At 39.0% G+C, this 12227-nt stretch overlaps 1 protein-coding gene across 4 annotated transcripts in view; it reads left to right on the top strand.

Annotated features, from left to right (window-relative positions):
- Window positions 1-12227, top strand: part of UBE2E1 (ubiquitin conjugating enzyme E2 E1) — a 46228-nt gene that overhangs the window by 27623 nt on the left and 6378 nt on the right. For all 4 annotated transcript variants that reach the window (XM_082045979.1, XM_082045978.1, XM_082045977.1 and 1 more), the window contains one exon: window positions 10565-10697. In XM_082045979.1, coding sequence (XP_081902105.1) covers window positions 10565-10697 — 133 coding nt within the window. The remainder of the gene's footprint in view (window positions 1-10564; window positions 10698-12227) is intronic.

Here is a 12227-nt window from a genome sequence, read left to right as displayed (position 1 = left end):
GATTGCATGGGGAGTTTATGAGGAAAAATATGTCTTATTTTGTTGGAACTAGAAAATCCTAGGGAACATGGGAACGTACCTTTTCAACTAATTACAGTGTAAACTTAGCATGATTTTTTCTTTCTTTCTTTTTTTCATGAAAGTGGAAGTTTGAAACCTAGTTTAACTTAAGAATGTCAGTGGTCAGCTGAAGGAGCGAGGTTTCCAAGCTGTGTGGGACCAGGAGCAGTTATGAGGTAGATGCCTGGACCACTTTGTGCTCTGTGGCTGTTCCTTCCTACCTCCCTGCCATGGGCCTCTGCCCGCAGAAGTGAACAGCCACCCCATGGGTGTCATCTTTCCAGCTGATTAAGTTGTTGCAAAGTCTTTTCTTTTTGGTGGAAATGGGGGAGGAGCAGACGTGGGTGCTGGCTTTTGTGTGTGGAAGTGTGGCGTGCTTTTTATAAAAGGTGTAAGTGATATAATGGCCAAAGCTGAAACTTATTGCTTGGCACTTCATTGTCTTTAATGTTTCCTTACATCCAGGAGATACTTCCAGACAAAAATGTCATGAAGTGAAGGTATTGGGAAGTTTGAAAGTCAATGATGCAATTTTTTTTTGCTTTGGGGGGAAGTTACTTAATGTGAATTGTCAAATAGCATTCTAGAGAAAAAGGATAATTTGTGGAGGACTGTATCTGCCCCTTGAAGTTAGTGCATGCAAGTTGGCCTCAAAACTGTATATACTCTTTAAGAGCACTGCTTAGTCTTCTTGTGGTTCCTAATGTGGATTAAATTTAATGTTTCTAATACTATGAAAATAAACAAACAAAACCTAACACAGCTTTAGAAGGCCACCCCAAATTCCTGTTCAGGCTATCCTTATGCATGTGCAATTGCCATCAAGAAATCAAAAGCCTATTTTTGCTTTTAAATCCCTTGAAAGTTTGTTTTCTGGTTTTGTTTCCCCTGAGCTTTTGTCTTCATGTCAGCTTCAGAACAATAGTTAGGTAAGAAAATGCTACAATAAATGCTGGTTAGCTATTGTGACTGGCTCGTGTTAGCAACTATTATTAAGGAGAACAACTTGCAGTAGTATGTAAACAATTTTTAGTGACTGCTATGTAGCTGGCTGGCAGCTGTGCTGTATTGAAGTGTAAGTAATCTTGTTTTACTTAAAAAATACTGAACTCACATCTCAGGTAAAATTTCTAGTCTATACATGTTGAAGTTTCAAAACTCAAAGGTAGTGTTTTCAAATAACTTTTCCGCTAGGCAGCTTTGATAGTTTAGAATTGTGAAAACTAGTAAAGAGATGCTTTGGGTAGTACAGCATAACTGATAATATTTTGTTGTTTTGAGTAACCAGATTTTGTTTTGATATTTGATGGTTTGTTCAATTTTGCTGTTATCTTCTGCAGTGAAATAGGTTAATTCAAATGCAGTGATCTTGATTTGTTCAGTGAATGTCAAGGAAAGGAATTTAATGTAAGGAGTTTAACATAGATAAAGGAGAAGGGGAAGGAAGACATCCAGATTTTTTTTCTTTTTAGGTTTCATGTGTCATTAAGATACATCATTCAAAACATAATATATTTAGATTAGCAACATAATTTAATCAGTATCAGCACTGGTATGCTGATGGGAAGCAATAGAAAGATGTGAAGCCAAGATAATGGGATGACCTGCTTCTCAAGTAATGTTGATTCTGCCTATCCTTGATCTAATGGGGAAAGAGAGACTGTTGGTGTTGATTGCCCGATGGATTTGTTTTAATTTGTAGCATGTTTTTAGGGTGAGTTGGCTGGTAGGTGGTGGGGCAGGCAGATGGATCAGTTTTGGAGCATGAGGTACATGAGCAGATTTTTTTCTTTAGGTCATGCTCTCTTGAAAATTTAGTTGCCTATAAACCATCAATCTCAAAATACTGGATCATCTGTTCTGAGTACAGACTTTAAACAGAGTTCCTGTAGTTCAGTACAAGAGAGATGGCAGTGAATCTCTAGCCTGGCAATGCATTGTCTGCCCTCTTTAAAATAGCCCTTTTCCTCCCCATGGAAGAAAACTACCTTGAGGAGAAAGTTGGATGAAGCCACAAGAACTGTGTCCTTGTGAGTCTGAGGAAGTTGGAGAGTCTTGTCTGCTTTCAATTTTCAGCATAGCAGGGGCTTCTTGCCAAGTGTTACACATAATTTTTCACTTTCTGGGGCCAGTTTTTCCAAGCTGGTTTGTAGCTGCTGTTGCCCTTTTGATCTAAGTTATTTAGCATATGCATTTTATGATCTACAGAATTACCAGTTATGATGAAATCAATAGGGCAAACTGATGATAATCAAGTGCAAGATAACCAGTCCAGTATGTTATCTCAGACAGGTAGTCTTACGACATAGGTGGGATCCTTTTTTATTTCTTCTTTTCCTAAATGTGGACTTTTGAAGAGACAGAAGTCTCCAGAACACATCAGCACAATCTTAGCAGCTTTACAATTGATGTTCTACAGGGCGCCTAAATATTTATGATGTGCAGGGCTTTTTTTATCCGTTTATCAAGACCACCTTTCATATTCCCACACTGATGCAGATAGGAGAGCAGATGGGTGTGGAGGACTGAAACACAACTGTCGGTCCCAGCTTGATTCTGGAATGGCAAGTTAGTTGTGGATTTCCATTTTCTCTAGTGAATAAAACATGTTATTTAGGGGAGAGCACTCTGATAATTTTAACGTAGCACAGTTCAGGCTGCTTAGGGGACATTATTGAACCATTTTGTTGTCAGAGAGGGTGGTTTCTTTTCTATGTATATAAGAAACTACCTTGTTCCAATATGTACGAACCAAAGGGAAGTAAAGCTTTTGTTTTATGTCTTGAGCGGTACACCACATTTGAGATTAGTAACACAAGAATTTTTATATTTATTAATAGTATTGATTCTCTTTTATTGTCCTTAAATACAAGACTGGCGATTTGATGCTGGGCAACCACTTTCAGAGTATGTTTGCTATATAAAAGCATTGAAATTACAGTAACAAGTAGATTTATTAGTTATATTTCTATAACAACTTCCAAAAACCTGCTGGAATGTAAGGAGGCTCCAAGCAAATGTAGTTGCAAAAATGCTGCATTTGTGAAACTGCTTACTTTAGCTTACCAATTGTAAGTTGCGCATCTATGCCCTAAATAATAAATTTGGAAATGAGGTCTAATGATGTGAAGAAATTCCTGTCCCCATGTTGGCAGCTAATAGTCCAGTTGACACATGGCAGGAAGGAAACTGATGTAGGAATAACACAAGGTTAAGTTGGCAGAACACAATTTCTACCATCACATCTTCTTGTCATTTTAAATACACTGCTGCTAGTTGTTAGGCAAGTCAGATTCTCTTCTACTCTTTCCCAGTTTGTTTTATTTTTTCCTGTGCAGAGTAGTATTTAATGGGAGATGCAAGGTCAAATATAAGCCGGCACATTTTAATTTATTTAATTTTTGGACACAGTGTCAAGCTATAAGTATGAGGAGAAAAGGAAAGCAGATTTGCATACAGTGAAAATAATGTCATTGACTGCTTAGTTTGGCATTTTCTGTATTTGCATAGACTTGCAGAAACAGCCTCTTTGCTGTCATGTTGGACACTGAAAATGTTCCTACTTGTAGTAGGACAAATGTGCAGTGCTTTGAGGTGGAAGAGACTAGGAAGAAGCCAATGCAAAGGAAAATGGAAGCCCTTGAGAGCTGAGCAGGCTGGGTGTGTTTTCAGTTTTGGAACCACTGCTAAATTGATTAATTTCTCTTGAACCCTTTTATGAGGACTCACTCCTAAATGGAAGTGATTATTGTTAAACTAAATAGATCTGCAGCACACTCCTGAGAATACCGTAAGTCTCCTGACCTCCCCGTTAACTGAGATTTTATTTTAAATCTTTGAAGCCTGGTTTAAATATCAGACGCTGCAGTGAAACTATTCACGAGCGTTGGCCTTTTCACCAAGTAGTTTAGTAGTAACTTCACAGTAATATTTTGTAGAGACTGAAATATTTCAGGTGAAGGTCCTAAATTTGCAAGTACTCCTGAGCATTTCTCTTCCTGTTGTAATTGAAAAGAGTGAGATCTTGGCAAGGATCAGGCTTTTTCAGTTGTTGTGTGATCTTTTTGCCAAGTATTTTTTATATAAACTGGAAAGCCTAGTCTTTTTTTTTTCTCCCACAAAGAAATCCCCCTGAAGTCTCATAAATCCCTGCCTAACACCTTATCAGCTCCATTATCAGAGCTGTTTAGTTATTTAGTTCCTTTTTTAACCTCGTAAGAATGTAATGCGCTGCACTGTTTATCCTCCAGTTTAAGCTTTGTGCAATTTATGTGCGATTTTCAAACCTTCCCTCCCCAATTTTATATTAGTCTGATACTTAAGGGAAAAGCTTTGGTAGATGCTAAACCAGAAATTTTGTGTGTGCTCTTCTTTGTTAGAAATGTGGTGGGATTTGTAAGGTACTTACCTGCATGCAATAATATTGTGACTGCCATTTTAAAGTTAAGACAGAAAATACAGTATCTTCAATGAGTTACAAGAAAAATAATAGTATTTACCACTTGGTGCTGGAAAACCATGTCCTTGAACATGCATTAGATGGAGAATTAAGTTTGGTTTTCACAATTTTATAGTTCGGATTGCTGTAGCAATATATAACGTTCCATCTTTGCTCACCTCTCATTTCCTTCCTTTGCCTCTTTCTTATGTTTTAATTAAAACCAGCTGCAATTCCTTCCCCTCACTGTCTTTTCCCTCTGTCTCTGGCTGAGCTCTCAGGCATTTCACCTATGCCCAATCCATCATTTTTAGCTAACATTAACATAGAGGAGCACCTTGGCTGTATATAAGGACAGTGGGCAAAAATATCAGTCTGATTCACGTAGTTATGTGGTAATTCAGTATGTTACCTTTAAATCTCCACAGTTGCCCAGGAGGGGTTGTGTTGTGTTTTGATTTTTTTTTTTTTTTTTTCTTTTCCTTTTGTTTCCATGCTTTGACTAAAAATTGGAGGCAAAATATTACATCTCCAAGTGGGGATAAAGTGGCAACTATATGGGTAGCCCAGGGTATCCTTTTAACTACTTCTGTTTCACCTGGTTGAATTTCTTCCTAATAACTCTGTAATGTTTTAATGCTTATTTTATGATTGAAAAACCTGTGTAAGTCTTGTACATGAGTCTTTGCATTGCAGCGTGCTTAACATAGTGGGATCCTGCCTGTGAACGGAGTGTCTTGGTGCTATAGTAATAAAAATAATATATTTTAGTAGCTAAAGGATGTGTAAAAAGTGACAATTTATTTCTAAAATTAGAGCTATGCATTAATATGAAGTTTTTGAAGTGACATTGTGGCCAAAGGATTAGCCGCTTTTCTGTTTGCTTGGTTTAAACTCTGTTCTTTGACATTCCCATTTTTAACACAGCTTGTTCAAAGATCTGTAGAGTAAAATTTCTTTGAATGAGGGATTTTCTAAGTGTGTGTTTATCAATGGCTACTCTAGACTAGCTGTCCTGCTTCCTTGTAGACCCCGCACCTGCCTCCCCCAGTGATCTAGGACTTCTGGGGTACTTTTGCAGTCTCTGCACCAGCTTCAGCCTAATGACGTAGGTGAGCAAGCTCAGCATGGACGCTCTTGGTGGACAACCAGCAAAAGCAGCATTTTTAACCTGAGATCAGCAATGGAGTAGATTAGGAGGGAAAATCAAGGAGCACCAGAACTTCATGGGAGAAGGACATACTGCCTCCCTGTCAGCTACCCAGTCAAAATGTCTAATGCATTTTGTGCATGCAATCAAAAGGGGGAAGTGGGGCAGGGGGTGAGGAGAAAAGAAAGGGTTAAAAAAAGAGACCTTTTAACAGTCAATTCAATAGTTCTTAAAGCTGTGTAGTAAGGTGATGTGTATGTGACCAAGATGCAATTCCATGTTCAGTCATTCACTGTTTTGTAGTACAAAATAAAACAACAAAAAATGGGATGTTGTTATCAGTTTGTAATGGCAGAGCTTTTTGTTGGAGATGATTAGATTCTCTGCCACCTTGGAATTCCCAGGTGTCATTAGTATGTTGTTTGCTTTCTCATTTGAGTTATGTCCCTTGGCAAAGGTCGTGTCTGTGGTGTTTTTGGAAATTTTATTTATTTTCCACAAGTGTGCAGTTTCAAAGCAGCTTAGCTACTTGCATCAGACTCTTCCTGTTCAGGGCAAAATAGCCTCAAAAATAGTATCTAGGGATGTAGAACAGCCGGAGTATGAGGTTGTGGTTTTGTTACTTGCAGTTTTAACTGAAACATGTTGTAGTTTTTCATGAGGTATTATTTATTTCAGCTTACCATGAAATTGCCCTTCTTCTCACCACCCTGACAGATAGCCGTCTCTGGTATTTTTAAACCACTCTGCCGCATTAGTTAGCTTTTAAAAGGAAGTTGCACTTCTTTGGTATATCAGGTTATTAACCTAATGTCTGTAGCATCAACTAATTTTTGATACATATTTCACTACTGTGATCTGCTGTTGCATGTTTTCTGTATTTCAAAGAAGAGGAACTAAAGCATTCACCAGGCTGTACCGTCACTAGCTTACATTATCACTTGGTCAACTCCTAGAAAGGACCAGGTAGTTTCCAAATGTACTAGCAAGTTGACGTAAACAGTGAGCTTTGTCTGAGTCATTCTCCTGGAAATCCCAGAGATTTTCTTACGTGATGGACACCAAAAAATCCTTCCTTCCCTCGATGGCATAGACATCCTTTGAGTGATTTGCCCAGGGGTGCCCAGGCAGAGGAGGGAGCTGAGTTTGTGTCTGCAAAATATCAGAGTGGTATCACGTAATGCAGGGCTGTGGTGGAGGTGGTATCTGGCTGGCTTAATACGAAAAAAGCCACAGGCTGACTGTTCTTGCAGACTATCTGTCATTTCAGCTTTTTCAAGACATGAAAAAGTGTGTGTTTGTGTCTCTTCTCTGCGAACCCTTTATCTCTGGGACAGAGTCCTGTGTTTACAATTGCTCAGTATTGCAGGGCATCTGAGTGTGCAACCAATTTACTTAGGCATCGTTCTGCTCCCCAGCCTCTTCTGTGGGCATTTCTAATTTGTTTTAAATTGAGAAAGAACACAGCACCTGCCAGCAAAGGGAGCCAGAGCAAGATGAGGTTCTTCCAAAGCAACACAAGGCTGGTTGGGACTTGGCCGAGGCAGAATTTTGAGCTTGGTCTCACCCGTGCCAAGACTTTCTCTCTGCCTTGCCTGTACTAGCAGGATTCAGACTGCTGCTTCTAGATTTGGAAAGGTAGATAGTTCTCAAACAAAAATTACCCCTGGCACTTGGCATTATTGTCGTAACATCCTCCTAAGGATAAGCCAACAGCAACTTGGGAATGATCAGAAGCAGTTGTTACAGTGGGTGCAGTGCATCTTCACTGAGTATATCACTGTTTTTCCAGGGAAGAGAGATCTCAGTTGCACTCTTGTAAGACACATGCTACCCAATCTGATAATGATGGGTTGGGACTTTTTCAGTTTTCTTTTGGATGTCATCTTTTAGTCTGCATTACCAGTCTTTCATTTCTTTCTTTGGAAGTGAAGAGGTTGTGGGCTCTTGAGTTCAATACAGAATGCTGTTGCTCTCATATTCTTGTCTTACAGTGGAAACAATTTCCAGGTAATTGGTTAAAAGTGTCTTCCCAGTGGTCATGTTGGACAGCTTCAAAATGTTGCATTAGCAGATCTAGCAGATCTAGACACCTCATTTGAGCAGTGGTGGCACACATCAGGCAAAGTGGCAGCTGTGCTTGTGAGCCTGGTATCTACGCATCAGTGAATTTCTTTTCAAAGCAGATAATTGCAAGGATTTTTAAACAAAGAATGTAATCTTTAACCTTTGACAATTTTCATATCTCCACCAAAAGTTAATGCTGCTGCACTGATGCTGTGGTCCAGTATTAGCACTTTTCTGTTAGGCACTAGATTTTCTTGAGCTGCTTGATATACTACCTGATCCTAATTTAAATCTGAGAAATATTGCACTCAGAAGCTGACTTGCTGTCTTCCTCTTTCAGTCTTTCCTTTATAAGAAATCAATCTTAATATGTAAAAATTGGTCATCTACAGCTATTTCACTCTGTTAATTGAATTATGAAAAGCTTCAGAGGTAAGCTTAGTACATCACTGTTAAAGCCTACTGATGTCTTGCAAAGATGTTGCACTTTTTTAATACAGAGTTCTAGCAGTTTATTACTTGCATGCAATGACAGCTCTAATTGGAAACCTAACAGGATACAGGAGATTTCTAAGACTATTACAAATAATAATACATTATTTTTTAAGTCTGTGGGATTTTTTTTATTGATAGTCCTTTGGGTTGAAGCTGGAAATAAAATGCAAAACGTTGAAATATTTCTCATTGGTTCAGAGGGCTGTATTCAGTGCTAATTGCACATCACATTTCTTGAGTGCTGAAGTGCTCCCAGTTGGCAGTACTTGTGATATAAATTCCAACAGTAAATCGGTGCTAACAAAGCTCAAGTACCTGTTCCGTTCAGTAGCTCCATCTTTAGGGGAGGGAGGGGAAGATGATCACAGCGCAACTTGCAGCAATGACAGTGTGTCAGTAGGTTGCTAATACCTACATAAAGAGGCGATTCTTTGGAGTGGTGACTAAAGGTGCCCCAGAGAGTCCTTTGCAGAAAGTTTTCACAGTTAAGCTGATGTCTTTCAAGAAGTAGAGCTTCCAGTTGAAATATAGCGCTCTTCCAGTTTAGTGCACAAGTGGTAGCTGGAGAGCACTGAGTGCCCAAATATATAGACCTGCACAGGACAGGGACAAGTCGTTAAGTGGGAGCGGGATGCCAGGAGCGCTCAGGCTGGAATGGCTTTTACTTTAATTTAGTACCGATTCTGAGCTGCGTGGGGTTTTGGGTTCTGAGGAGAGAAATCTTTCCCTGGTGGCTGGTTCCTCGCTTTGCGGAGAACCCATCTCCCTTTACTACCTTCTTACATGCTTTGCTTCCCCAGGAGCGTGCTTTTAGCTATAGCTTCACTATTGTTGAACTATTTAGCACCAACATGCTGTGAATTTTTATTTTTAGTTTAATCTGAAAATAAAATTTTACATTTAATAACAAAACTAGCTCCCTTTCTCTCCCCTGATTCCCCTGCTGTCAAAAATACATTCACCAGTACTACAAAGAGCACAGGAAAAAAACCATGTCTCTGAACTCTGTTGTTACATGGAGAATTTATATATTTGTAACTGTATTTCTATTTGTAACACTGTTACTAACACCTAACAATCACCCTGGTTCCCTTCACGTTAATCAAATTCATATTGTCATGGATATATTGAATTTATTGGGTTGCCTTCCCTCTCAAGTAATACTGCTCCATGATTGTTATAATATGAAAAGAACCTTTTTTTATACTTCTGCCTTATATTAGCCTTGTTAAGAGAAGGAGGGGAAAAAAAGCAAGGCTGGTTTTCATTGTATTAGGGATGTAAAAACCCAGCCCCTTTCAGAACAAGGGGAGAAGAGATTGCCAAAGTCATAGCACATCCATGATGGAAAAAGCTGTGTCAGCACCTCCCTTTATGCAAAAGGAGTTTTCAACTCTGCCATCTTGCAGATAAAATACTACCGTAGCAGCACAGAAAGAGGTAGCAATGGAGTCCTAAAACCTTAATGGCTTTATACGTTGAGCTGTACTTAGAAATACTCAGTGACATATGGCACGCTGCAGAATACAAGTGTCTGAGGATCTCGGCAAAACTAATTTTCAACAAGCAGACATTTGTGTTCTGCAGCACCTTTAGTTTGTACTGCTCTTGGTCAGCTGCTGGCAGGTTAGGGAAAATCTAGAATTAAACAAAGCTGGTTTGAGAAGGCACTGCTTTAATTTGACACAGTGATTTTAATTCCCCTTAAAAAAAAGCAGTTCCACAGTGAAAATAATATCAATGGGTTTAGTTCATGTGGATTCATTTTAGAAAAATGATAAAAGTGTAGGAAGTTTTGATATTTAAGAGTGTCATCATGTATTTGTTTTCCTTCAATTACACCATGAGCCTTGATTTAGCAATAATACAGGAATATATTTTATATTTAAAGAACACACAAGGTTAATAAAATCAATATAAGTCCTTAATTTATTTAGTATGGTATTTGGCATGGCATAGTGTTATTAAGGCTGAGCTAGAAGAACCACTTCTGAAATACAGTAGGAATTTGTTCTTTGAAACTTACATTTTCTGTTGTGTTGAGATTGTGTAACATGCTCAGGAGCAGTTCTGGGCAATGCTGCTCTTATAAATGTCAGCAGAGAGAAACTGAAAACCTTACCCCACCTCTAGTTTCTCGGCTTTGCTAAGCAGTCTGTAACACGGATAAAATTAGGTAAGATCGCTGAGATTTTGGAAGCATTCAATCTATTTTTAATCCCTGTCTTTACTTCAGGTGGTGTATGAAGTGTAACACTGAAAACTTTCTTCCATATCATACTTGAAGAAGCTAAGAAGTCGTATTTATTTCAACTGTGGTAATATTCCTAAACCAATTTTTTTTTCTCTCTCAGCGCTGGCCCCAAAGGTGATAACATCTATGAATGGAGATCAACCATTCTAGGACCTCCAGGTTCAGTCTATGAGGGAGGCGTTTTCTTCCTTGACATCACATTTACACCAGAATATCCTTTCAAGCCTCCAAAGGTAAGAGCTGATGTCTTAAATCATGGAACACAGCCCATTTGAAAGCCATTCCCTTTAAGAACAAGCTTGGGCTTCTTTCAGACATAACATTAGTTTCTATTAGCTAATGTTTACAGCTTTTCCAGTCCTCCTGCTTGCTATTTTACAGCTTGTTTTCTTTTACCCTGCTTCTATTTATAAGAGGTCCTAAGCAATTACTGTGAGCATCCAGACAGGGCTCGGAAACTGAAAAGTAAATAAACTTGGGGAGAAGAGAAAGGATACAAATACTTGTTTCTCAAACCACTCAGTTACCATAAGCATAACAGTTCTGTGTGTTTTGGCCACTAAACTAGTATTTAATTTTTTAGTTTTGTTGGGTACTTGTGTTGTTCACCTACTTGTACACTAACAAAAAGTTTTTGTAGGTGTGTTTTATTTGTGAAGCTCTTGTATTCCCTTGTTGTTGTGTTCCAATGCTACAAGGCAAATATCAGCGCAAGTGAATGTTATCTTGTGGTTCACATACTTGGCCAGAGGAAGAGTGTTGGCTTACAAGAAGAGGTGGTTGCATATACATTTCATGTTTTGCTTGTATCTGAAAGCATTGATGTGCCTGTTTAACTTCATACTTCAAGTCATCGCGTTGATGAAATAAATGCCAATGACTGACCCATCTTCAGACTTTGGGCTAGTCTGCAGGAGAAATGACTTGCTGCCATAGTTCAGGCCATCAGTCCATCTCATCGGAGGCAGTGCTAACTGGTCACACGAGACAAATTAATACAAGCTTCCCAAATTAAGGAAACTGTTTGACTGTTCTTGCTAGCATAACTGCAGGCTTTCTGGTAGTATCAACAGAACCTTAAATACTACCCCTGAACTAGTGCTCCAATTCACAAGCACCATGGTCTACCTTGGGACATCTCTAGTGATTTCCTGCTGACGCCCGTCCATCCCTCTTTGGCAGCATAGATGCTTCTCATATGTCTCATGTTAAAATTTCATTCACTTCAGAATAGTTTTTCATTATTTTGGTTTAATTAGTTTGCATTGGACAATTTATTGTCCTACTGACTATGTGCAGTATCTCATGCAATAAGCCAAATAAGCATTTGAAGAGGGAGCTTTCACCTTCTGGTGTGTGCTTTGCTACACCTTTTGTTCTGTGCTGCAGGTCAGAAGCATTTATCATTCCAGCTTTATCCAACCTGGTGCCTTATGAGACCATATAATAACTACCAGTGGTATTGAGGCAGCCCAATATGCCAAGTTCTGTGACACAGAACTGAAGATACAGGTTTTTTTGTTCCAGCTCAGCCATGCTTTCCATTCTGCACTTCTGACAGGGTTTCTTTGTCTTTGGATCTAAACCCTGACCCAGATGAAAAGAGGGGTGGGATTAAGAAAAACAGACACCGCTTAGTGAGGTCTTAAAAGACTAGTTTAGTGGAGGTTCAGTGTATTGTGGCAGAGTTGCATTTAAACGGAGTCTTTCATCTAGCAGAGTCCAAGTTGGTTTACAAACCACATCTATGTATGGAAACAAAA

Source organism: Streptopelia decaocto (genome assembly GCF_964273445.1).
Source record: "Streptopelia decaocto genome assembly, chromosome: 2".
NCBI classification, from domain to species: Eukaryota; Metazoa; Chordata; class Aves; order Columbiformes; family Columbidae; genus Streptopelia; species Streptopelia decaocto.
Note: the sequence above shows the minus strand (reverse complement) of the source record. Positions and strands in the feature narration are given on the sequence as shown.